This window comes from Poecilia formosa, unplaced genomic scaffold, assembly GCF_000485575.1.
Source record: "Poecilia formosa unplaced genomic scaffold, Poecilia_formosa-5.1.2 Scaffold34, whole genome shotgun sequence".
Lineage (NCBI taxonomy): Eukaryota > Metazoa > Chordata > Actinopteri > Cyprinodontiformes > Poeciliidae > Poecilia > Poecilia formosa.
Genome location: NW_006799973.1, coordinates 3,218,911 through 3,241,859, shown reverse-complemented (window position 1 = coordinate 3,241,859; position 22,949 = coordinate 3,218,911). Strand labels below are relative to the sequence as shown.

Below are 22,949 nucleotides of genomic sequence, written 5' to 3'. Positions count from 1 at the left end.
GAGACAAAGAGGCAAGATAAGAGCCAGCACTGGAAAGGTGCAGCACAAGGATCAGGGGCTATTTTGGTAAAGGAGAGAAAAAAAAAAACATGAAATGATAGCAGACTTAGGAGTAAAAGACAGAGCATAGCTGCATCCAGCTTTGAAGTGGATACAAGTGATCTTGTGGTAAGTAGACAGAGAAGATTAGAGAGATAAACAACAAGATTAAATCCAGAGGCAGAGACAGTGGTACAGCTGCAGCTCAAGTAGAAATCAAAGAGTGTTATGAGATGCATCCACAAGAGCAGAGTGGGGAGATTTAAAGGGTAAATGTACTAAAAATTGCGAGTATTAAGCCATAAATACATGAAAGTTGACTGTAAGGAGCAGATAAATCTCTTTATGAAAAAGCTGCCAGCTGTTTCAGCAGATTAACGGTGAGTATCGTTTGGATGAGCAAAGTCAAAACTGCTTAGAAAGGAAAACAAACAGAATTCAACGTCTGAATTCGACCTTCTTTAAAGCAAAAAACTAAACGCAGAGTTGTGACGTTACTTTGGATTATTTGCTCAAGCATCGTCTTCTGTCAGTGAATGCTCCACATAATCAATAAAACTAAGCAGGATCGCTGCTTTATTTATTATTCCCTTTAATACTTTTAGACAACAACAAAGATCCCATCAAGTCTTTACAGTCCTACGCCAAAACTTCCTGTCCACCGTTTCCTTCAGAAAAATATAAATGCTTCTCCTTCCTTTCTTTCGTTCTGTTTCATATCCCTCTCTTCTCTCCCCTGATCCATAGCAGAAAGTCCAGCCAAGACTGGGCCCTTCATTAAAACAGACCGATGAATCGGTGACACAACCACCATGGGCTAAACAGTGAAAAAGGCTTTAATAGACCCAGGCACGAGTTGAAAAGCAATTAACTTCCTTTTCATTACTTCCACTTCAAATACTTTCTAATCCCATAGATAAAAACTAAATCAACACAAGCCTTTTTTTTTTCCTAAGATCTAATCACACAAATCAGCCAAAAGTACACGTGTCTGTTTAGCATATCTGATCTCAAGCAAATGTTTCAGCTTTTCTTGCAGGCAATGGCTTTTTAATCCCGCTCCTCTTTCGCTTTGTTGGTAAAGTTTACACTGCGAGATGTGAGATTAATCCCTGTCGGGCACGTTTTGCAACACTGTGCCCTTTCTTGGAAATGTTCAGTCACTGTGCCACTTCCTCTGCAGCTGTTCACCGGTTCTGCAGATCGTTCCTCACTCCGTTTCTCAGAGAGTTCACTGGGGCTATAGGTGACCTACTTTACCCTCAACTGTAAATAGCTCCTGGAATAATGACTGAGTCCCTTGGCTGATTCAAGACAGCAACAGTTCATAACTTCTCTAAGGAAATGCAACACTGAGGTATGTCACAGAGAACGTCACCGTGGAATTGAACAAAACAAAAGACGTCCCTGCGGAGCTGGCATTGAAACTCTGAGGATCCGTCCTGCTGCATTTATCATCTTATTCACTATTGCAGTAGGTCTAAAAAGTTTACACATCCCTGTTAAAACGTCAGTTTTCTGTGATGTACATAAAGGCCGATTATCTCAGGAACCTTTTAACCTGTAATCAGAGCCATAAAACCTAAAATCTTTTTGGTGGAATAATATTAAGAATGTGGTTGCACAGAATGTCATTTATATGGTAACACTTTATTTGAAGGGGGGTGAATAAGACTGCAGAATGAACAACCAGATTCAAATCCAGGTTAAAAAAAAAAAGGTTTCAGCACATGCCCTAACTTTTAAAGTGCCTGTGATTAACCCAGTTCATTATATGTTCATTTTCTTTCTGTATTCACATTCGCAGTTTTCTATTCCTTCCCGTCTGTAGTGTCATTGTTCTGTTCTCAAGCAATTTTACCACCTTATGAAAGAGCTCTGCGACTGTGACAGACAGCCTGTGATTAGGTTTCCTGGGGTCTCGACTCTGTTTGGCACTATAAGCTTCAACCTTTCATATCTGAAGCCAAATAAGAATTAACAAATGAAGGAGTTTAATGAAGAAATACAGAGAAAACAGGCGGAAAAAAGACATTTAAAACAAAGACTGGAGGTAGGCTTTAAATTAGTTCACTTCTTTAATTTGTATGCTGATGTACTTGATAACAACCCGGATGTTTTTCCTCGTTTATGTATTGAATTATAGGTATAGATGATCACAAAATGATCAAACCTTACGTGTACTTTCTTTTGTTTGGAGATTGTTTTGTGAAGATTTCATTTTAATTATATAACTTGCATATTAATTCCACTACTAGTCCAGGTGTTCGCTAGTCAGTTCTTCAAAAAGCAGATTTTAAACCTCGACCAAACTGAAATATATAGAAGAGACAGGTAGATAGATAAGACAACCACATTTCATTTTATGAAAACCAGTAGCAAACTGCTACTTTTCATACCCAACACATCCTGAACAAAAATTACTTAGTCAAATTATTCAAGGGAAAAATGTTATTCATGTGCCCAAGATAATAAACAAACCATTTCACTACAATCTAAAATAAATATTTCCTTTTGTCTACGTTTACTTTAAATTTAAAAGCCTACAGTAAATTCCTAAAATAAAATGATTTTTACAACTTCAAAGTTTTTAGTTAAATAATGCAGCACAGTGCTAATTGTCTCCAATCTCCATACAGATACAGCAAAACTCTGCAGGGTTACGAAGCACAGAGTTTCAAGGTTATGTGGTATTAAATTGACCAATAATTTCAATAATTTATTGACGTGTCACCGGTCTAATCAGAGACATAACGGCTGTATCGGCTGTGACCTTTAAGCTCCAGACGTGTCAGTAGAGGGAAACAATACAAAAGCCGATTGTAGCCTTTGAAGCCTGAAAAACCACTTAATCCTTATTGACGATGTTTATGCTTCTTTTTCAAAAATCTTTAAGAGGCTCACACACTCATTAATTCACAAACACGTCTTGATCTGTTTGTTTCCTTTCAGACAGTTTTTAAGTTATTGATGTTTTATATTCCACCGTTTTATTTCTGAAAGCATATTGACATTAGGATATGAAATCCGATCTACTGAATGTAATAAGAAGCTAAATCTGCCTATCAGGGAGACAAAGATTATGATTCTTACTGGAGCCATTGAACACAAATTTCAGTATAATAAGGATAAGAAAACCTGTCATTCTAAAGTGCTTTTTTATAGACCTCATATTATAGTTTAGTGTTTTTTTCCATCCCCTCTGAGTTGCAGGGTAGCTTCCTGCAGAAACATTTTTTCAGTCTAAACCATGTAACAGATTACAAATGTTAATTGTTTTTTCACTTATACAGTAACATTGATATGGATCATATGCTATTTGTTTATTTCGTGTATGCTACACATACAGATATATACGAATGCCTTCAAATATTAATGTAGACTTTTAATGTTAAATTATCTTTACTGCAATCGCCAAAAAAGTACATTTTGGAGATTTAAGTTACCTGGTATGTTCTCTTGTCTTTCCTATTTAGAGAGTGACTAATAGAAATAGGCTTCATGTCGTACTAAACTCTCAGGAAAGCAAAAAAAAAAAAGAAAGAAAAAAAGAAAAACTGGATTACTAAAGAAAAGTATCTTAAAAGTCTAATCAATAATTATAAAGTAAAACATGTTTCTGCTACTTTTAATTCATAGGAATTGCCAGTAGTTAAGTTTTCTGTAAATAAAAAAAATCCATAAGTGGGTTCTTTAATTAATTCATTTATTGCATGCTGTAATACATAAAGTAAATGTTGATCTATAAATTAATAGATATCAAACCTATATCCAGAAAAAATCAGTGCAGTGTAAGATAAACATTGCCCATTTGTTCTGTTATTTGCATTTTTATTTTGTTGAGTTTATACAATTATTTCTAACATTCCTGCACATTTTCCTCTCACATTTGCTCATCTCTACTCTCACCACAGTTTGTTTCTGTTTTTCCATTTTATTTATACTTTGAGGAATCAAGTTCCAGGATGAAATGCTTGTTACATCAACAGCGGCTGTAGGAGCTCATAAACTCCTCCCTAGTCTCACCTTAACCACACGCAGCAACCTGTAATGTTGACATAGCAGGAGCGACGATTCTGCTGCAGCAATATTTATCTTTCAGTCAAATTGTTCCAGACACAAACTCACCAAGGCAGAGAACATCACTTAAGTACAACTAAAGAGGAGGAGGTAAAATAGCAAAACATTGAACAGAAAGACAATAAAATAAAAAAGCAAATGGGAAGAAAAGAACATTATGAAGAAAAAGTAGAGGACAGAAATAAATATTTATCCATTTATATCTACTCAAATGACATACAAAGAAATATATCTTCTTCTGTTTGATTTTAAACTTCTATAACATTTTTTAAAACCCTTACGTGCCTGAACAATGACTGAAATTTGTTCAGTTGTAGCTCTACTGTTTACATGATGGACCTCTGTTTGCTTTGTTACAAAAGCGGTTTTTCCTCCATGCTTACCTAGCGGCATGCCGATGCCGTAGCCCTTGGTGTCCAGCAGTCCTCCTATCTGTGTGAGGTTGCAGTTGAGGCCGCGGTGATACTCGTTCATGGTGCTTTCCATCAGGAAGGCGTACTTGGAGTTGAGAACACGGGCGATGCCCTCCTCTGTGCTTTTCACAAAAACGCTGGGCAGTTTGGAGTTCATGTAGTTCCACATCCGCTGGTACGTCTGGTACCGAGAGTTCTGCACAGAAATGGGACAACGGCAGTGGGAAGAATTATCTAAAATATCAATTAAAATGTCTATGAATGCAAAAAGGATGAACATAAAATAAGATATATGCGTCCTGGAGAAAAATGGAAAAGTAAGAATATTCAATAATGTTAACCTGAATAAAATATATAAGGCAAGCAAGAAAAAAGGAGGAAATATAAGGAACATTTTGGTTCTAGCTCAGTTGGACGACACCACAAACTGAACCAGAAACACATGTTTTCAGCTGGTTTGTTGTCTGCAACACCCAGACATTTTGCTTCGATAGCAGCATGTCAGCAGATAAACGCAAACACACGCTCTAAAGGTGTGTTTTTCCCTTCAGTGGAGTCTGAAAACAACAATGTATGTGGAGAATAAAAGGGTTCACACACCATCTGAATTCAGCCATCAAGACAAATGCAAATAAAACAAACCCCAGACAAGTCAATCAGAGGAAACAGGGGTAAATACTGGATTGGATTTCACTCGGAGGGTTCTGAGAAAACACGACATACAGGCTGGTTGCCAACTTAGCCGTGGTTCTGTTGCACTGCTGAATTATAACCAATCACATCACTTGTTCTGCAGCTGTGCTGCTTTTACACTGCTTGGCTCTGTTGCTAAAATTGCCATCTGGTGGGTTTACCATGAAACAAAGATTATTCTGACAGTATTTTTAAGCCATTTTAAATGTTAGGTCAATAAACCTGACATCTCGGCTGCAACTGTTTACTGGAGGTTAAAGCTGTGGGCGACTCCAGCGATAAAACAACCTTGCAAAAGTTTCACACTACTAAGCAGTTATGAATGCCATTGCTTTCACTGTGATGGTTCATCGCAATGCAATTATAAAGCCCAGACATTCATTTTAGTGCTTTATCGTGATAAACGATATAAACATAGCATTACCCTTGCAGTGAGTTATTTCTTGTTATGCTGTTAATAAGACTTGGAAACAGAAGCAACAACTATTATGGTCTGTCTTGCCTCACTGATGAAGCTCCATTTAGGCACCTCAGTGTTGACTGGGGTGAGAATGCAAATTAGAAATTTTCTTGGGAAAAAGTTTGATTTGTTTTGTGTTCATCTAGTAAAAAGTCTTGGAGTTTTGCAACTTTTGAAAAGCTTTCATGACAAACTTCAACTTAACACTATGATAAAGAAAATTGGAAAGTATTAATTCCCTATCTGTTTTTGAACATGTCATATAAGAACTGGAAGCTTCATTGTACTTCATTAAGAATCTGTCAAACATAAAGAAGTGCAGAGCTATAAAGTGATGCACAGTTTTGAAAATAGTTTAGAAATAAGATATGAGTTGGATGAATTGTAGAGAAGTTTAATGCAAGCTTTGGGATATTGGAGCATTTTGGTTTTACTGTCATATTGTTCGCTTGTCGTCAGTACGGACGACTCTACAGTAGAGTTTTCATTTGTAAAAATATCTGTTCTTTTCTGCATGACTACGTGGCTTAATGTGGGCTCAAAAAGGAAAATGAGCTTACACAAATGACAGGCACTTTGTGTGCGTTTATTTTCTGGTTTAAAACATAATTGAAGCCATCTAAAAATAAAAATGGTATCACATCACTGCAGACCTGTGAAGATCTGGCCATCAAACTAAACTGAAAAGTCTGGTAAGGAGGGGAGACGAGTGCTTTAGTTTTATCTTGAAGAAGTGTAGATGTTCGCCCAGAATTGTCCTTTACGGAGGCTTGATAAGATTAAATTGTTGGAAAAAATAAAAATAAAAAAAATCACAAAATATCAACCCATAAGCCATTTTAGTCTCTGGATGTAAGACTTAAAGTATGTTTGCAATCAAGCACTAATCCACGGTGGTTTACCATCTAAAAGTTGCAATTATTAAAAATTTTTAGCATTTTGTGTTTTTTATGGCAGATAGTTTATGTTTACAGTACGTATTTTAAACTGAACATGTGAGAAAACAGGAAGAGACTGGAGAAGGTAATAATGCGTGTAGGCTTTGTATGTTTCTGTGGATCAGGCACCGAGTGCGGTAATGGGGCGTAACAATGAAACCGGCTTATGAAGACAAACACAAAACACTCCATTCCATCTATAGTCGGGACAGAAAGGGAAAAACAAACACCACTTGTCATGTAGTCACTTCCTTTAAATGCACATAAATATATTTTTTAAACTCTCACCTGCACACGTTCCCAAAGGCTAACAAACCAACATCAGAGAGAGAGAAAATCACACACACACACACACACACACACCACGACAAGCACAGATGTCAACTCAGATGCCTGGAGCGCTCTCATAAAGCAAACACAGGCAGTCACCCACCTAATACAAGCCGCCATAAAGAAGAGCACACACAAACTCAGAGGAAATGTCACAACAAACATTCAGCCTACTAGCAGGATACAAGCTACATACAAACACTTTAGAAAATGCAATAAAGCAACACCATGAATCTGTAAAATCCACTAAAAACAAAAAGAAAAGAAAAACATGATCATGCATATGAACTCGCGGTATGCAACTTTATTTCAAGTTTAGTAAAAACTCAAAAACAGTTTGTAAAAGAAAGCTCTGAAGCATAAAATAATCATAAGACCATAATTCCTCTTCTCTGCTGGATTCAAAACTACAGCATCCATTCTGTTGTACATTTTCATTTGTCATTGTCACATTATAACAAAATTTGCACAAATTACTCTGCATTTTAATGCTTGGGAAGAAAAAAAACAAATCTGTAAATCAGACCTTGAAGAAATCAAACCTATTCTGTGCATCTCTAATACAAACATACTACAAACTAGCAGCAGAAGGACGGTTTTTACCATGAAGAAAGTCATGGTGCTTCCTCCATGAATGGTGCCGTACTCGATGTTGGTCTGGTCAGCCAAATCATCTGGAGACTCGATGGGAACCTCCATCCTCTGAACGGTCAGGAAGGCTGCCAAGTTGGCCGTGTAGGAGGAGATGATGATGAGCGTGAACGCCCACCTTGAAGGGGAAAGAAAACCAGGAGAGATCAGGTTACTGCAGGTCTTCTCTCATCTGATCTACATACATACAGGAGAAAATCAGATTGTTGAGCTGGGAAATTACCTTTTCTTGGCAAGGGCCTTTCTCTGGTATAGCAAGGATTTGAAAAGTTTTTTTAAAACCACTTACATTTTCTGTGCTGTGGTTTCTTTTGTTTAAAACACAAAGTTTCAGCACAGGCAGCGTTTTCTCCCCCCTCGCTCATGCTTTTGTGCACCCTTCCAGCCACACAGACAGATTTCCTTTGCATATGAGAAAGACAATGACAGCTGTTTGGAAAGTCATTGCACTGAATATAAAACAGCACCACCCATCACTCTCATTAAGGTAACCCTGTTTTGAAAGTACAGCTCCAAAGCCAAGAGTGCCATTTCTGCAGGCGTCAGCACCTGAGCATATGGCTCCGCTAATATTATCTCCCTAGCCTTTTACTATACAAAAACTAAATTATTAAAAAAAAGAAGAAGCATTTTTCATTTACTTTAAAAACTGGAATTAGTTAAAGTTACACCAACTTTTTGTTTCTTGGTTTTGTTTGCAAAACAATACTCTCATTTATTGGTCAGCATGCATAGAACAAAAACATGTAGTTGAAGTCCCCACACTCAAATTAGTGATTTATGGTGTGCATGAATACAGAATGTATGTGTAAGTGTTGCATTGTGCTAGAAAAATTACACTTAAACCTGAGGAGGTTGAACCAGCACCTGATGGCTTGCTGATCCAGAGAACCTGCTTTTATTGTGGAATAACTTTTATGACTAAATCTTCGGTGACATTACACAGAACTTTATGAAGTCACATATTGATATTCATCTTCACTTATACTATGCGTGTTATAATGATTAAGCTCATAAAGAGTTTTGTAAGGATCAGTTTTTCAGCAGCTGAGCTCTGCCTGCCCGTCAGTTCCAGTTCCAGTAACTCTGACTTCTTCAGCAAACCCAGAAACTTTAGACAACTTCAACCTCAAAAACCTTCTGGGAACAGTTTAGGAATCTATTGTTCCTGTTTCAACATGGCTGAGAATCACTACAAAAAGACAGTCAGTCATTCATACAGAGCAAAAGGGTCTGACCTCAGAAAGGCTTTCTATAGTCAGAAATCCTCAGAAATACATTCTTGAATTTTGTGGAAAATTTCCCAGAAAAGTCGTAGATGTTGTTGCTGCAAAGGGTGAGCCAATAATGCCATTATAACCTATGCATTAAGAATGGGAGGTCACTAAAGTTCATATGTGTATGGAGGTAGATTTTTGGCATTAAGATACACACATGATGACACATGACATCTCCTGGATTAATGCTTTTTTCCACATTATAAAAACGCTTACAAATTAAAACTTTGAAATGTTATATTTCTTCACAATATCGTCAGTAAAAAAAATAAAAATAAATTTTGCTTTATTTCACTCTCAAATCTTAGAAACATTGTAAAAACAGTAGTTAAATATTTGAGATGTTTTAACAGTTATAACCTTGTAGAAACTGGACGTCCTTGCTTACCTAGCAGCTTATTTCAAAAGGAACATCACGTTCCAGACACGTTTTTAATTTTCCCCCTCACTCAACTGAGTGATCTGCTGTTCCTGTCCTTTTCCTCCGTCTCCTCTGCTCACAGCGCTTACTTCTTTCTCAGCACATGTCTTTCAGAGCTCCCTCGGGAGCATCATCAAACTTGAATTTTTTGTTGGCTTTGCATTTGTACATTATTTGCATAAAATATTGACACTCAGGAATAAGAAACTTTTGTGTCAGCTATTTACCCCAAATCCCAAGACTGCATTTAATATCTAAATATTCTGGCAGAAATGCAACAAAATAACTGCTTACAAGATACAAGCCATTGTTAAGTGTCTTCCCACATCTTTGAACACAAAAAGCCTTTTCAATTTGTGGTAAGACGACTAAAAGAGAAATAAACACAGCTGGCCTCTAGAGAAGCTCTCAGAATCACAAAGCGGTTAAATCTTCTTATTCTCTCTCGTACATTAGCTTCCACATTCAGTCACATCACAAACTCTGCATGTCCTTAAACTCGTTCTCAAGATGTGCGCAGGTAAAAACTAAAAGCAGCCTTTCCGCCCAAATGTCTTTTTACAACATCAAGGTCAAACATCGAAACAAGGAGACCATATAAAACCCATCTCTAAGACGACGGGAGGCGTTAAGCTGCAGAGGCACAGAAACAGCCTCACTCCTCTCTAACTCACCACACACCGCTGACACATCTGGTGGACAAGGCTCTGGGCATTATCTCTGATCCCTGCTGCATGAAGCCGCCGACGGGGAACCACAGGCTGTTTCCCAGTGTGTACTGGTTCTCCAGCATGTCCCTGCGCTCCCGCAGACACGGTTGAGGGTTGTACCACTCGTAGGGGCTCAACCTGGCGAGAGAGGGGGAGTCCGTTGAAGCAACCTCGAGGACAAGCTGTAGCACGGTGATGCACCTCTGTCGTTTAAACAAGCCAATCAGTCATACAACCCCTGTCAAGCCGTGTGAGGGGACATGTCCAGGGGAAAGATGATAGATGACAGGTGGCTTGTGTTTAGCAATATAAATGGCAAGAGAGCTCAGATGTGAGCTGCAGACAATCAGCGCAGTGTGTGATGTAATGGACTGACCTTGCTGCCAGGAAGAGCACGCAGCTGACAGCCAGGTAGGCGAGTAACATGAAGAGCCAGACAGCTGGAGAGAAAGGATCCAGGAAGGAGAAGTAGCCTGGCTTCCGACCCTGAAACAAGGTGGAGAAAGAAGAAGTAAAGACGCAGATAGATGAGAAATCTGGGACAGATGGGGACAGACAGAAGCTGCTATCAAAGGTGTCCCCTTCGCACCACAGGAGGGCAGTGTACTCCCCCTCACTTTAATACAGAGTCTGCAGTGCTTTGATACTCTAATGCTTCGATCCATAAATGCTGTTTAACAATGCTGTCTGCCAGAGCGCGCCTGGCGCAGGCCCAAAACCTCATTAGCAATGTAAAGCTGCCACTGTAACACAGCTCTGACTTACTGAGCAAAAATAAATTCTCACTATAAACTGCATTGAGGACTTACACTAATACAATCAAAGGGATCAACTCTCGAGCAATAAGCGGTTTCGCTCGTTTCAAGCGACTTCGGCCTGGCGTCTTCTTCATCAATGGGAGGACTTAAAAACATATCAAATCCAGTACAGGATCTGAAGTAAGTATCAGCCAGCAGGTGGCCGACGGCCTGAGATAACACCCTCACCAATTGAACTCGGTACAAGATGCTGATCCCCAGGGTCATGAAAGGCTTAGAGAAGTCGATAACTTTCTCCCTCTCTGATGTGATGGTGAAGCCTGCCACGGCCAGGTCCGCTTTCTGGAGGATTGACACAGATAGATGGGTGGGTAGATAGCAGCAGGGGTGAGCGGGAGATAGACGCGGCAAAGGACAAGAGAAAAAGTACAGAAAGCGGTCAGCAAAAAAAAAAAAAGAAAGAAAGAAAGACACAGTAACATGTTGATACCAGTTTCTTGCTTTTTATAGTTTTACACATACTCCACTGTAACTGATTTGGATTTTAAATAAACAATTATGATGTGGAAGGAAAATGATTCTGTTCCTTACTTAATATTAAATTACAACATTTTAAGATAATACCTCATTGGCAGTGTTGCACCGAAATAAAATGTGACCCAGTGAATCACTTTCAGAAGAGTCCACATGTGTATAATCTGATCTATTTTTAAACCCAGCTGTTCAGAGAAAACAGTTCAACACAGCAAACATAGAAGAGGGCACTCTGGTATAAAATTAAACTTTCCAACCTTCGTGTAAAAGAAATATGTGGGGGAAAAAATGCAGGGTGGAAAACTAACACTATTTTTGTGCTTGTAGAAACTGTTTCTGCTCTGAAATATGGTGTTGGCAGCATCATGTTGGGGGGAGAGTTCTTTTCAAAAGTGACAGATAAGCTTGTAAGAGTTTATGGGAGTTTATGGTGAAGCAAAATAAAGAGTAATCCTGGAGCCAAACCTGCTACGGGCTGAAAAAAAAACGTGACGACTGGGATGGAGGTTGAGCTTCAAACAGGAAAACAAACCCGAACATTCAGCAAGAGCTAAAATGGAAAGGTTCAAAAATAAAAAAAATAAAAAAATCGCAACTTTGTGGTATTGAAGTTCAGAGATGCTTTCAATCAAACAGGATCTATTTTGGAAAGAAGCTGAGAAAAATCATTGGTGAAAACAAAGGCAGCACAATTTTTTGGCTGCTATTTGTTAAATTTCTTGTCTTTCATCATTTTCTGTTCTTGCACTTGGTTGCAGTTTTGTGGATGTAAAGGTTTATAGTGTACAGAATGTCCCTCAGTGGGAAAATTCAGGTGCAAAAGTTTGAATACTTCTGCAAGGCACCACACTGAGCGGATGTTAAAAGTTCACTGTGCCACCGTTTAAGAAATATGCAGACGTGCTATTTTCTCTTGCACACGCTCGTACTATTTCTCCATGATCCAAATTAAGCTAATTGAAAGTAAACACTAGGTCCCTGGTCTTTCCACCTGCATAAAACCTGCAGGTCTCTGGTCGTTCTGCCTCCCCTTCATCTCTTCCATTAAAAGCTAATTGATGAACACGGGCTACTAATTACAGCCGAGTGATCGGGCTACGAGGAGGGCGGGGAGGGTGAGGAAGCATGGAGAGCCGGGGGAGCGCCGCTGTGGCAGACCCCACACAGGGACCATGGCTTGGTAATTGAAGTATACCGTATGGTAATTAAACAGAGAGGGGCTCTCATTAGCCTGCTTCAACCAGAGTGTCAGTCACAGGCTCAAAAGGCCTGGACAGGTTGAGTGGAAAAAACATTTTTATATTTGTATATATGCAAAAGAAAGTGGTTAGAAGTGGTTTTCAGCTTGGAAACGCAGAGCGGGCAATATTTAGCAAATTTTTCAGTCTCTTCTGGGGAATTATCAATTCAGCCTTTGTCCTAGATAAGAGTGTTACTCCCCTCTGAGGGCAATTTGAGACATGGGGAGTTACAGCAGAACTGTGGTTTGGGGCTACAGCACAAGTGTGTGCACAAGTATGTGGCTGTGTGGATGAATCGCTGTGTGTTAGTGGCACATTTTCTGGTTGTTATTGCTGCACGCGCTCTGCAGAGTACTCACCCTGTTGATCAGCTCTCCAACCATGCCGGTCCAAGAGCCGTTGGGCTCCGGGGCCCCATACAGCCCATCATCCACCAGCTTGATCTTGAAGGAGAATTTTAAGATGCCTGCCAGCTCCCTCAGCATGTCAACACAGAAACCCTCGTACTGCTCGTTTCCCTCGAAATCCTGGTAATTGTCCTTGCGCATCACATACGGGTTCTCCTGTGCAGAGGGAAAACATGACGAATCTCAGTCTAAAACGGGCAGCGTGTTTAGCTGTAGAAGATGCTACCTTATCACTATTGATTTCTTGTAGGGATTTTCAAACAGCTAATTAAGGTTTAAATGACAAGGCAGTTCAAAGTTTTTCTCATTAACTTGTTTAGCATATGGAGGAGCGTAGTTTTTGTGCTCTGCTTTTTTGCTTCAAATTAACTGGAGAGATGCAATTGGTGTCAAAGGTTTGAGCTAATTCTTTGCAACAAAATTAATGAGCTAATAAAAAGGTATTTAGTCCCCGATATTTTTTTAGCGTTTTTTCCTTTTTTTGTCAAACTTAAATTTTAGAAGATTACACAGTTTTTAATATCAAAGACAACTTAACACAAAAAATCAAACTTCAAATGATTTTTTAATAACAGTAAAATCTAGCAAAGCCAACCCCCAAAATACTAACATGTCATGATGTGTTGTTTTAAAGTGGAGCCAAATGCAGAGGCAGATGGAGCTTGTAGATGAAAAATGTTTAATGAAAAAAAGAAATGAAAAAAACTTACAAAAACACACAGGGAGCCAGAGCCAAACAAAAACAGAAATCCAGAACGAAAAGCCAACATTATGAAACAGGGAAGTAATCAGAGTTAACAGGAGGAATCGGCAAAGACTGGGAGGAGCAGAAGTGCTTAAGTACTGGGAGAGTGAATGTGGAACAATGGGGCTGATGGGCAAACTGGTTGAAGACGTGAGAAGAGAGAGAAAGTGGTTCATGAGGCGAGAGAGAGAGAGAGAGAGAGAGAGAGAGAGAGAGAAACTGCAAAGGGGACTGGGAAATAATCTAAAGAATGAGTAGACATAACATAATAATAAAACTGGAGTAACTTGGAACAACTTGACACAAGAGATAAACTAGAATCACTAAGAAAGAAGTTTGAACTTAAAAACAGAAACTAAACTGATCTAATGAAAATAAGAAACTAAAGATTAGAGAAATAAACCAAAAACAACTCAAGGTACCAACATAATAACTAGTTAGTGGCAATCACTGCCATCAACCTTTTATAATAACTGAGAATGAGTCTTTACATCACATTTTGGTTGTTTTAAATTCAGCTGCACTATAAGGTTTTCAAGTTGAACCAGCAGTTTAAGGATGTGCTATAATATCCAGACTTTGTTTTGGCTCATTAAAACCTTTTTGTTTTGTTTGTTTTTTACATTAGGAGAGCAGAAATGAGAACACTGTCCAGTTCCAGACTAACACACCGTCACCCTCATGGCCGATGCTTTTTGTCTGAATTGCTGTGTTTATACCAAATGCAGTGTGATGCACATCTTTCCAAAAGTTCCACTTTTGTTTTAGTCCATAGAATATTAATCAATATGTTTTCTGGTAAATGTGAAGTTGACCTTTTTCCAAACTCTTTTCATAGATGCCATTTTTGCCAAGTCTCTTTTTAATGCTGAATCATAACCACAGACTGAGTAATTTTGTTCCATGTTTTTTTTTCTTTCTATTTGTGGGTAATGGTCTCTGTGGTTCACAAAGCCTAAGAAATTGCACTGTAACTCTCTCCAGCATGACAGATCTCAATGGTTTTGTTTCTCATCTATTCTTGAATTTCTCTCTATAAAGGCATAAAGTTTTGCTTTTTGAAATCTTTTAGTTACTTCATACTTCATGTTGTGAGACAGGTAAATGATTTCTAATTTACCAAGGAGCCGGTTTACTTAGGACCAGAGTGGTTTGGATAACCTTTTCTCTACATAAGTGAAATCATCACCTATTCATCATCTAGGGTTATCCTTGTCTTAAATTAAAAAATCTGGTTGATGATCTCAAACGTTTGTGTGACAAAAAGGTAAAAACTGAATAAACACAAAAAGGGGGAAATCCTTTCACAAGACTGAACATTTTCAAGTCTCTACTGTAAATCTATTAACAGTTACCAGTCATTTTAAAACATCTGACAGTAGAAGAAAAAGTATCTCTAAATGTGTCAAGGGATTTTTCTAAAACGTTTTTTCCAAAGTTTGACCTCTGATGGGTAAAGGTCAGCACGCCTCAGCCGAGTCGGTACACTGTAGAACATTTTTATCTGCCCTGTGAGTCTCTTACAGCTACAGATCGCTAATAGAAAATTGCTTCAATAGACATAATTCGCTAGTGGGAGATGGCTGCAGATGCAGGTTTGTGTGGGACTTTGACAGATTAAAAAACTACAGTCTGCCCGGTGAATAAAACCGATGCAGATAAACCAGGCTAGCAGCAAGGCTATCATAGAAAGTACCTGATTTATCTCAAAAGTGGTGCAGCAGAGAAATAAATGCATCAAGTTTCACAAGAAAAATGACGTTTCAGAAACTCTGGCAATAGAAACTGAATCAGAAATGTGTTGATTGATAGAAAATAAAAAAAAGTCTACCACTAAACAAATCACTTAGTCACATAGCCAGCATTTAGCTTAAATTTACTGCAACAGACAAGTGTAAAATATCACAAATTGTAGCATTGTACTGTAGGAGAATGACTAATAATTCTCAAATTTTAACAATAAACATTTTTGATTTTTTTTCCCTATCCACTTTATGCTAATGACCTTAAGATAGATAGAAAAAATGAAATAAATAGGATGATCTGACATCTAAACAGTGTGTGGGATGGACTCAGTGGCTACAGTGCAGAAGGGTGTAATTTGTGTAAATTTACAAAATTCAGTGTAAATTCAAGGATTTAATTGTAGGTAAAATGCCTGAATCAACAGAAAGCGCTGTTTTTCTTCAGTTCTGAATGCCGGTGGCTTCTGGACAGAAACGGTTCTTGAATCGGCTGGTAGGTGTGCAGGTGCTTCTGCCTAATGGCTGGATGATCTTCAGTGAATTCTTGCTCCAGTGCAGTTTGTAGCGCTCCTGTGTGGCTCATGCTGCTGTTTTGGTAACTCTGTAATCATCTAGAAACCTCGGCAGAGCTTTTCAGAACAGAGCATTACAGCTGCTGTAACAGGCTGTGAAACAGCATGTCAAAAATATTCTCAGTGGTGCATTGAGAGAAGCTGGTTAGTGAGTCCAACCTAAACTACTCGGTTGTGGCAGAAACAAGCCCTCTGCCTTGCTGATTTCTGATTAGGTCATCTTTGATCCTCACTCATATTGATCTAAAAATCCTCAGGCAAGCTCTTCCCCAACAGCCCCCTTTAGCTTTCCAGAGATTTTTGAACTTCAGTAAGCTGTTGTCCTGAAACTAAGATCACCGGCTTCTTATTTCTTCAGCGTTAAATTATTCTTCAGTATCTGATGTGCAAAAAAATGATAATGGTTCCATTTGCAAATATAATATTGGAGTTAAGGTTAAATTTGGCTGGACATTCATGGGTGAAAAAGATTGGACCTAACACACCTCTCTGAAGGATACCTTCTCCTAGTGAGAAAAAGTACCTTGCCAGAAAAGAAACAAGCATAAATCCCCTTAATCTAAGATATTTAATATTACTTAGATTTCAGTTTTTGCAGTGTTCAAACATATTTCCCTGATTTATTGGCGAGGGAGGGAAGAGCACAGTGCAGAAGCTATTGCTTCATCTCTGGAAACGGTTTGGCCTACATGCAAAACGCAGCAGGTCAGCTGCAGCAGCCGGAGAGGATGTGAGGGCTTCGACTACGTGCTCCAAGCACTTCATGGTAACGCGGGTAAGTGCAACACGGCAGCTACTCCAGGTGTTTTGGGGACAGGGATGACACCGGTCTTGTCACAGGGCACTTTCCGTCCATATTCCTGACAGTTGAGTTGCTTTACCTTAACCAAGATCCATTTTCTCTCTGTATTGCTTCTTTGATTTTATTCCTATTTTTTTAAACAAAGACCCAAAAGAGCAACGTCACACAACACATTTATTTTGATTTTAGTTTAATCCCTTAAAACAGTGAATACAAGGTATTTATTGTGAGAAGGAAGATGATGGATCAGCAAAGACATTACTGTTTTTAAGATGTCATTAAACATCTAAACAGCCAAAGGACAGCAGGACATTAATAAAAGACCAGCACTCTGGCAGCCTCATTTAAGTAACACGTCCTTCTCAGCGCTCTGTCAGTTTCTATGACAGCTACAGCTACGGCTAAATTGCCAGAAAGAGACCAAAACGCAGCGTGAGCTCCAGCACAGCAGGCAAGCACAAAAACAACTCTACTTGCCAGTGTGGACACTTGTGAGGTAGCTAGCTGTGACCTTACCAGGATGGTGGTGACAATCAGGGTCTTGTTCGCCAGCGTCTCTGAGACATTAATATCCAAACTGGTGGAGTTCATTGCCAAAGTGTTGTTGGAGTACCAGATCCCAATCTAACACAGAACACAAAACAAGAGAAAATCAATAACCATTGTGGAATAAATGATGCACTCTTAAGCTCTAATTGAATCAGTTTTTATAGAAATTTAAACTGCAGCACACTACAAGCTCAAGTACATCAGTCAGCACAGCCATCCCAGTGGTCTACTTTAAAACGCAAGCTACATTCGCCACTGTATATTCTGTATTTTCTCTTCTCAACCTGTTATGTACCGTGTATCTATATTGATATAATAGTTCCCACAGGAGCCAAAAGAACTGCAGTAATATGTGCCATTATAAACCAATTGCTATTTACAAGCAAAGCAATGAGCTGGTGACAGGCTGGCATTGATGGGAATGAAAAGCATCCATGATTAGCTGTTTTATAGCCACGTCTCTTTTCTTTATTCACACCTTTGTTGAATTGCATAGCAGAGCATTTATTTCTATTTTATGGAGACAGTAAAGTCACTTAGGTGCATAAGTGTGTGATTATGACCTAACCAACGTGCCGAGTGGATCAGCGGCTCACGGAGGCATTTCCTAGGAATATACCGCACACGTGTCAGTGGATCAGAGGAGTGGTAATGGCTCCGCTGCACCGTTTCTATTACAGTTTTTATCCTGCTCTGACGCTTGAAAGCATTTTTTTTATTATTTTTTTTTTATTCGTGAACCGCTGCTGGCGTCTAAAGTGGATGTCACCATACAAACAGGTGGGCAAAGTTAAAATGTTAATTACTACAGCCACGCTCTCGGCTGAGTTGGAGTTTAGCTTTAAGTGAGAAAATGGCTTTTTGTGTAAGTGTTGGAGACACCTGGCTGATAGCAGAGATCTGGGAGACAAACTGAGGAGAAGGACGGAGGAAGCGTTCCCTCCAGACAAGCAGCTTTCCCTGCAATCACTTAAACTTAGCTTTTTAATGCTTAATCTCTCTTCACTTATTCCTAATACTTTTCTAAGGAGGCCATCAGAAAATTATAATGACTTTTGACGAAACTCCCAGGATGTTATTTGGTTATGGGATTAGCCAGCCAGCACAATTTATACAAATAAATAAAAACGGGAATGAAACTGCTTGACTTGGATTGCTTTTTCTTGCAGATAATGACAGAAATTTTTAGGACTTTACCAGTTTTTTTGTGTTGTATTTTACAATGTTGTGCTCTGACTGATGTAGTGCCTTGAAGTTTTTCATCTTTTGTAGCTTTAGAATTATAGAACAGTTATAAATGCATTAAAGGTAGTGCAGTTATATTATAGAAGAAAAACTTTAAAGTGTGATTTGAATTTGTCTTCAACACCTTTTTCTCCAATACTCCAAATAAAATGTTGTGCAACCAATTGCCTTCATATTGTATATTCTAATTAGCAACTACAAAAACAAACATGAATATTTAATAGTTCAAACATGTGCAGATCTGCCTTTGGTTTATAGCCAGTAATAACATACAAAACATACACAAAAGCTGTATTTCTTATTTTAGAAATAAGAAAAATGGCTACAGCAAAACAGGTAAAAATATATGTATCATTTATTAAAACATTAAATGATTTAGCATAGCAACAAGAATGTCGTAAGGTTATCATACTCACACTCATGTAGAGCATAAAAACAATGAATACAACAGATTAAAAATACAGTAAGCAGCAGGGTGAGAACTGCAGGTCAGCAGCAACAGAACAGCCGTGCCCCAGTGTGCGTAAATAGAGTTGACCTGTATGTAATTTAATCTCAGTATGTATACAGCTCCTCAGAGATTTACTAGAAAACATTAGTAAACAACCACCTTCATGTAGACCAGGGAACACGGCCTATAGGTCAGGGATAAAGTTGTGGAGAAGTTTAAAGCAACATTAGGTTACAAAACCCTTTCCCAAGTTTTGAATATTTCACAGAGCGCAGTTCAACCTGTAAGCTCAATGGTTAAGTCTGCTGTGGACTGCAAACCTAACAAAACATGGTTATCCACCTAAACAGACCCAGAAGTAGAGCATTTCTACCAGATTCACCCGTGGTCGTTATTAGAAGAGCAACAGAATGAGCGATATCTGAAAGAAAAGTCCTGATAGCTACGACTGCTGTGTGGCTCAAGTAGAAGAAGGTACTTTAGTCATACGAGACCAGAATTTAACCAGGTTTACATCCGAAACATTGTATGTTGAGGAAGATTCCTCTGAACACTGAGACATGAGCCAGTAGAGCTGAATGGAGATGCATGTCAAAGCTGTACGGTCATTTCCTGCTTTGGTTTGGTCTGCCACATAAAACAGCAGTAAACTCATTAAAGCTTTTGGCTGTAATGTAACAAAATGGAAACATTTTCAACACTAATAATTAAATCTTTATTCAGCCTCCATTTGCTTAGTGAAATTCATAATGTGGTTTATTTAGGGCTACACAAAATAAGAAAAATAACTTAATTAAAAATAAAATCCCTGTCAAAAGCAGAGTAGTTTTAATCCTGTTGATGCAGCCCATCAATAGTTGTTTATGCACGATTATTTTTTTTAAATAAAACTATTTTTGACTCAAAGTCTCGTCTGTTTAATACCAAATCCTCTCTGTGAATGTTACATACTGAGATAGGGCTCATAAGATATAAGAATTTTACATTCAGGACCATCTTAATGATTTTTTTGTTGTTGTTGCTCCAGAAAACAAACCGAGCTCATAGTTCATGTGAAGACAAAGGAGTCCAAAATCAATACAGATCAAGCCTGCTGCAAGCCTCCAGCAAATTCAGTTAAGGTTTCACAAAGACGGCTATTAATTAGATAAAGTGTGAGCGAAGATGTCAAATTATAAGAAGAAATGTTTTGTTTTTCAGAATAATAAGAAACTAATGTATGATTTTTTTATGTATTCATAGTTCAGGACAAGTAAAATAAGTAAAAATGCAACATGAGTCAAAGGTGAAACAGAAAGCCAACGGGAGAAATAAATAAATCCAAAGACATATGACCTGGACTGGATTTGCAATAAAAAAAATCTTTCTGAAAGAGAAGCAACAACGTGGAAAGCATCTAAAGGCCAAGCTTTCTATTGTACTAAATATGTGTCTACTGCAGAGTGAAAGGCCTTCTGGTTAAACACACATCTGTTTAATAAAGCAGAGATCTCTGCAGCGTCAGGGGGAATCTGTGATGGCGCTAACCTTCCTGTAAAATGCCTCTGCCGGCTCTCTGAAACCATCCAGGTGACCTGTAACTAACCCAAAGCCCAAGGCTGCTGTGACCTGGCTGCCTCATCATAACAGGTGGCTCCTGACCTCTTTGTGGCCTCCTCTGTGTTTCTCCAGGATCCGCAGGGTGTAGTTGGTTCTCTGACCTTTGCTGTTGAACTCCACTCGCCCCGTCAGGCCATCGTACTCCACCTGGTAGGCAGATGGGGAAGGATATGAGGAAGTACGACGGTGGCAGAGAAGCAAAACAAAAAAAAAAGGAAATTAGGGGGAAAAATGCACAAAAACAGGCAGAGACACAAACAAAATCAGCGCTCTGCATGAAAACAAACGTGCCTCTCACAATCGATCATCATTAGACAGATAAAAACAACACTCTGGAGGAATAGAGAGCCAAAAAACAGAGAACAAGACACATGGGGAGAGAAAGAGAGAGAAAGTGGCTAAATCTGGCCTCGACAGGGATGATCAGTTGTGGATCAACTAGGAGAAAGTGACTGATTGAGAGGCTCAGAGAGGGCAGAAGAGAGAGTCAACAGCCTCTTTAATAAGACCCAGACCTGCACGTCACACCTCGGCTCGGCTCGGCCACTCCACGGCCCAGGTGCTGGCACAGTTTGAAGGAACTATGATGAATAGCAGCGTGCTGGAGATGGAGCGCACCATGATGTTGACTAACAAAGACAGATGTCGGGCAGATGGGCCTCAGGCAATGAGAGATGGGACACAGGCTGCCTTGACAACAGGTCGTTGATGAGGGAAGCAGACGACCAGAGAAGGGAGATGCCAAAAAACATCAACAGACAGAGGTTACGGGCAACATGAGATGCAGATGATACACAGGGTAAACATACGTGCTTTCGTTTATCAATATGCTTAAAGAAAAAGAAAAGATTTAAAGAGCTCGTGACTTTAAAGTATCAGGATTTCTTCCTTTTGCCTTCATTACTCCAAGTAGTGTGAAGAGAGTCTGTGGTTCATTATGAAGGATTTAAACTTCTGTAAATCTTATTAATAAGTGGTAGATATGTGGATTGCTTTTCTTACTTTTTGTTCTCAAATATGAAATATCTGAATCTCAATCTGACTGAAAAGTATTCATACCCGTTCGTTAGTTTCAAATGTCTTCAGGTGACAATCACAATCATTAATGCAGTTCATTGGAGAGCAATAAACAAAGCAACATGTTAGTTTCTTCTTTTTTTCCTTTTGTAAAAAAGGAAAATAAGAGGTTGTGCATCTTTTTGCATTTTGCCCCCTTTAATTTGATACTCCTAAATAAAATTACATGCAATAATATTCTTAAGAATCAATTACTGTTAGTCTCCTCCTCCCCAAAACAACAAAATACTAAAGTATACTGCTCCACAAGTTACCAAAAACATAAATATAGACACTTATGTTGTCCTTATTAGCAGAAATCGTTAATCCTAGGATATATTTTTACTTTCTTCTAAGAAAATGATTTCCCTACCTGACTTATCACGTTTCAGCCACACAGTAGAGTAATTACTGGAGCAGTAAACTGAAGATGCCACCTCAGGCTTTGGGAAATTGTAATTGGGTCTTTTGTAATACTTTATTGATCACTTGAAAATGAGCGCCACCTTAATCAATGAAGAAAATAATTGTTAACGGACAAATTACCGTGTGAAAGGAGCCACAGTCAACAGAGTGGCTACATAACATTTTAATAAAAGTATCCATCTCCTAAAAAATTAATAGTAGCAGTAAGTGATTTTATTTCTCAATAAAGCTGACACCTGAAGACAGATGAGTTAATAAGGCTTTTTTACATGTTAGTTTGTAAATGCAATATTCTAATCAAGTCTTATAAATCCAGAGAGGCAAAAATCAGATTTAACATTTTGTGACCCTTCAAATCTTATCCCAACCTTCAGCCTCAAAAACATCATTTCTCAACCTGACATGCTGAAAAATACAAGAGTTGATGGCGAGAAAAGCAGAAAAAGAATGTAAGAAAATACTATTCAAAGGTAACCGCGTTCTCCGTTTGCAGTGAAATCACTAAATAGGAGCTACAAAAGAAAGCATTATCTAGAAAAGCAGAAAAAGTTTCCGACAGAGCTGCTTGAAGGATTGCCAGGTGGGCAAATCAAAACCCTGTCCATGTAAAAGACTTTCACCAGGACTTAGCTGACATTGAAGTGGTGGTGTGCTGTTCTATTGTGAAGCCACGACTTCACAGAAAAGGCAGAGAAAAAAAACCTAAAGTCAACGTTTCTTGGAATTTCATAACAAATTCAGCTCCATGAGTTTTAAAGGTGCTTGGAATATTTTGGCAACCTTCTGTGCTGTTAAGGCACACCGGTG

The 22,949-nt window shown here is 38.7% G+C and overlaps 1 protein-coding gene across 1 annotated transcript in view; it reads right to left on the bottom strand.

Annotated features, from left to right (window-relative positions):
- Positions 1 to 21,281, bottom strand: part of LOC103136826 (glutamate receptor ionotropic, kainate 5-like) — a 32,879-nt gene extending 11,598 nt beyond the window's left edge. Inside the window, exons 1-9 of the mRNA XM_016670433.1 lie at positions 21,189 to 21,281; positions 20,703 to 20,807; positions 17,333 to 17,440; positions 12,905 to 13,108; positions 10,999 to 11,112; positions 10,389 to 10,498; positions 9,977 to 10,150; positions 7,557 to 7,722; positions 4,503 to 4,728 (exon numbers count right to left, since the gene is read on the bottom strand). Coding sequence (XP_016525919.1) covers positions 4,503 to 4,728; positions 7,557 to 7,722; positions 9,977 to 10,150; positions 10,389 to 10,498; positions 10,999 to 11,112; positions 12,905 to 13,108; positions 17,333 to 17,440; positions 20,703 to 20,807; positions 21,189 to 21,281 — 1,300 coding nt within the window. The remainder of the gene's footprint in view (positions 1 to 4,502; positions 4,729 to 7,556; positions 7,723 to 9,976; positions 10,151 to 10,388; positions 10,499 to 10,998; positions 11,113 to 12,904; positions 13,109 to 17,332; positions 17,441 to 20,702; positions 20,808 to 21,188) is intronic.
- Between the last annotated feature and the right edge of the window lie 1,668 nt (positions 21,282 to 22,949).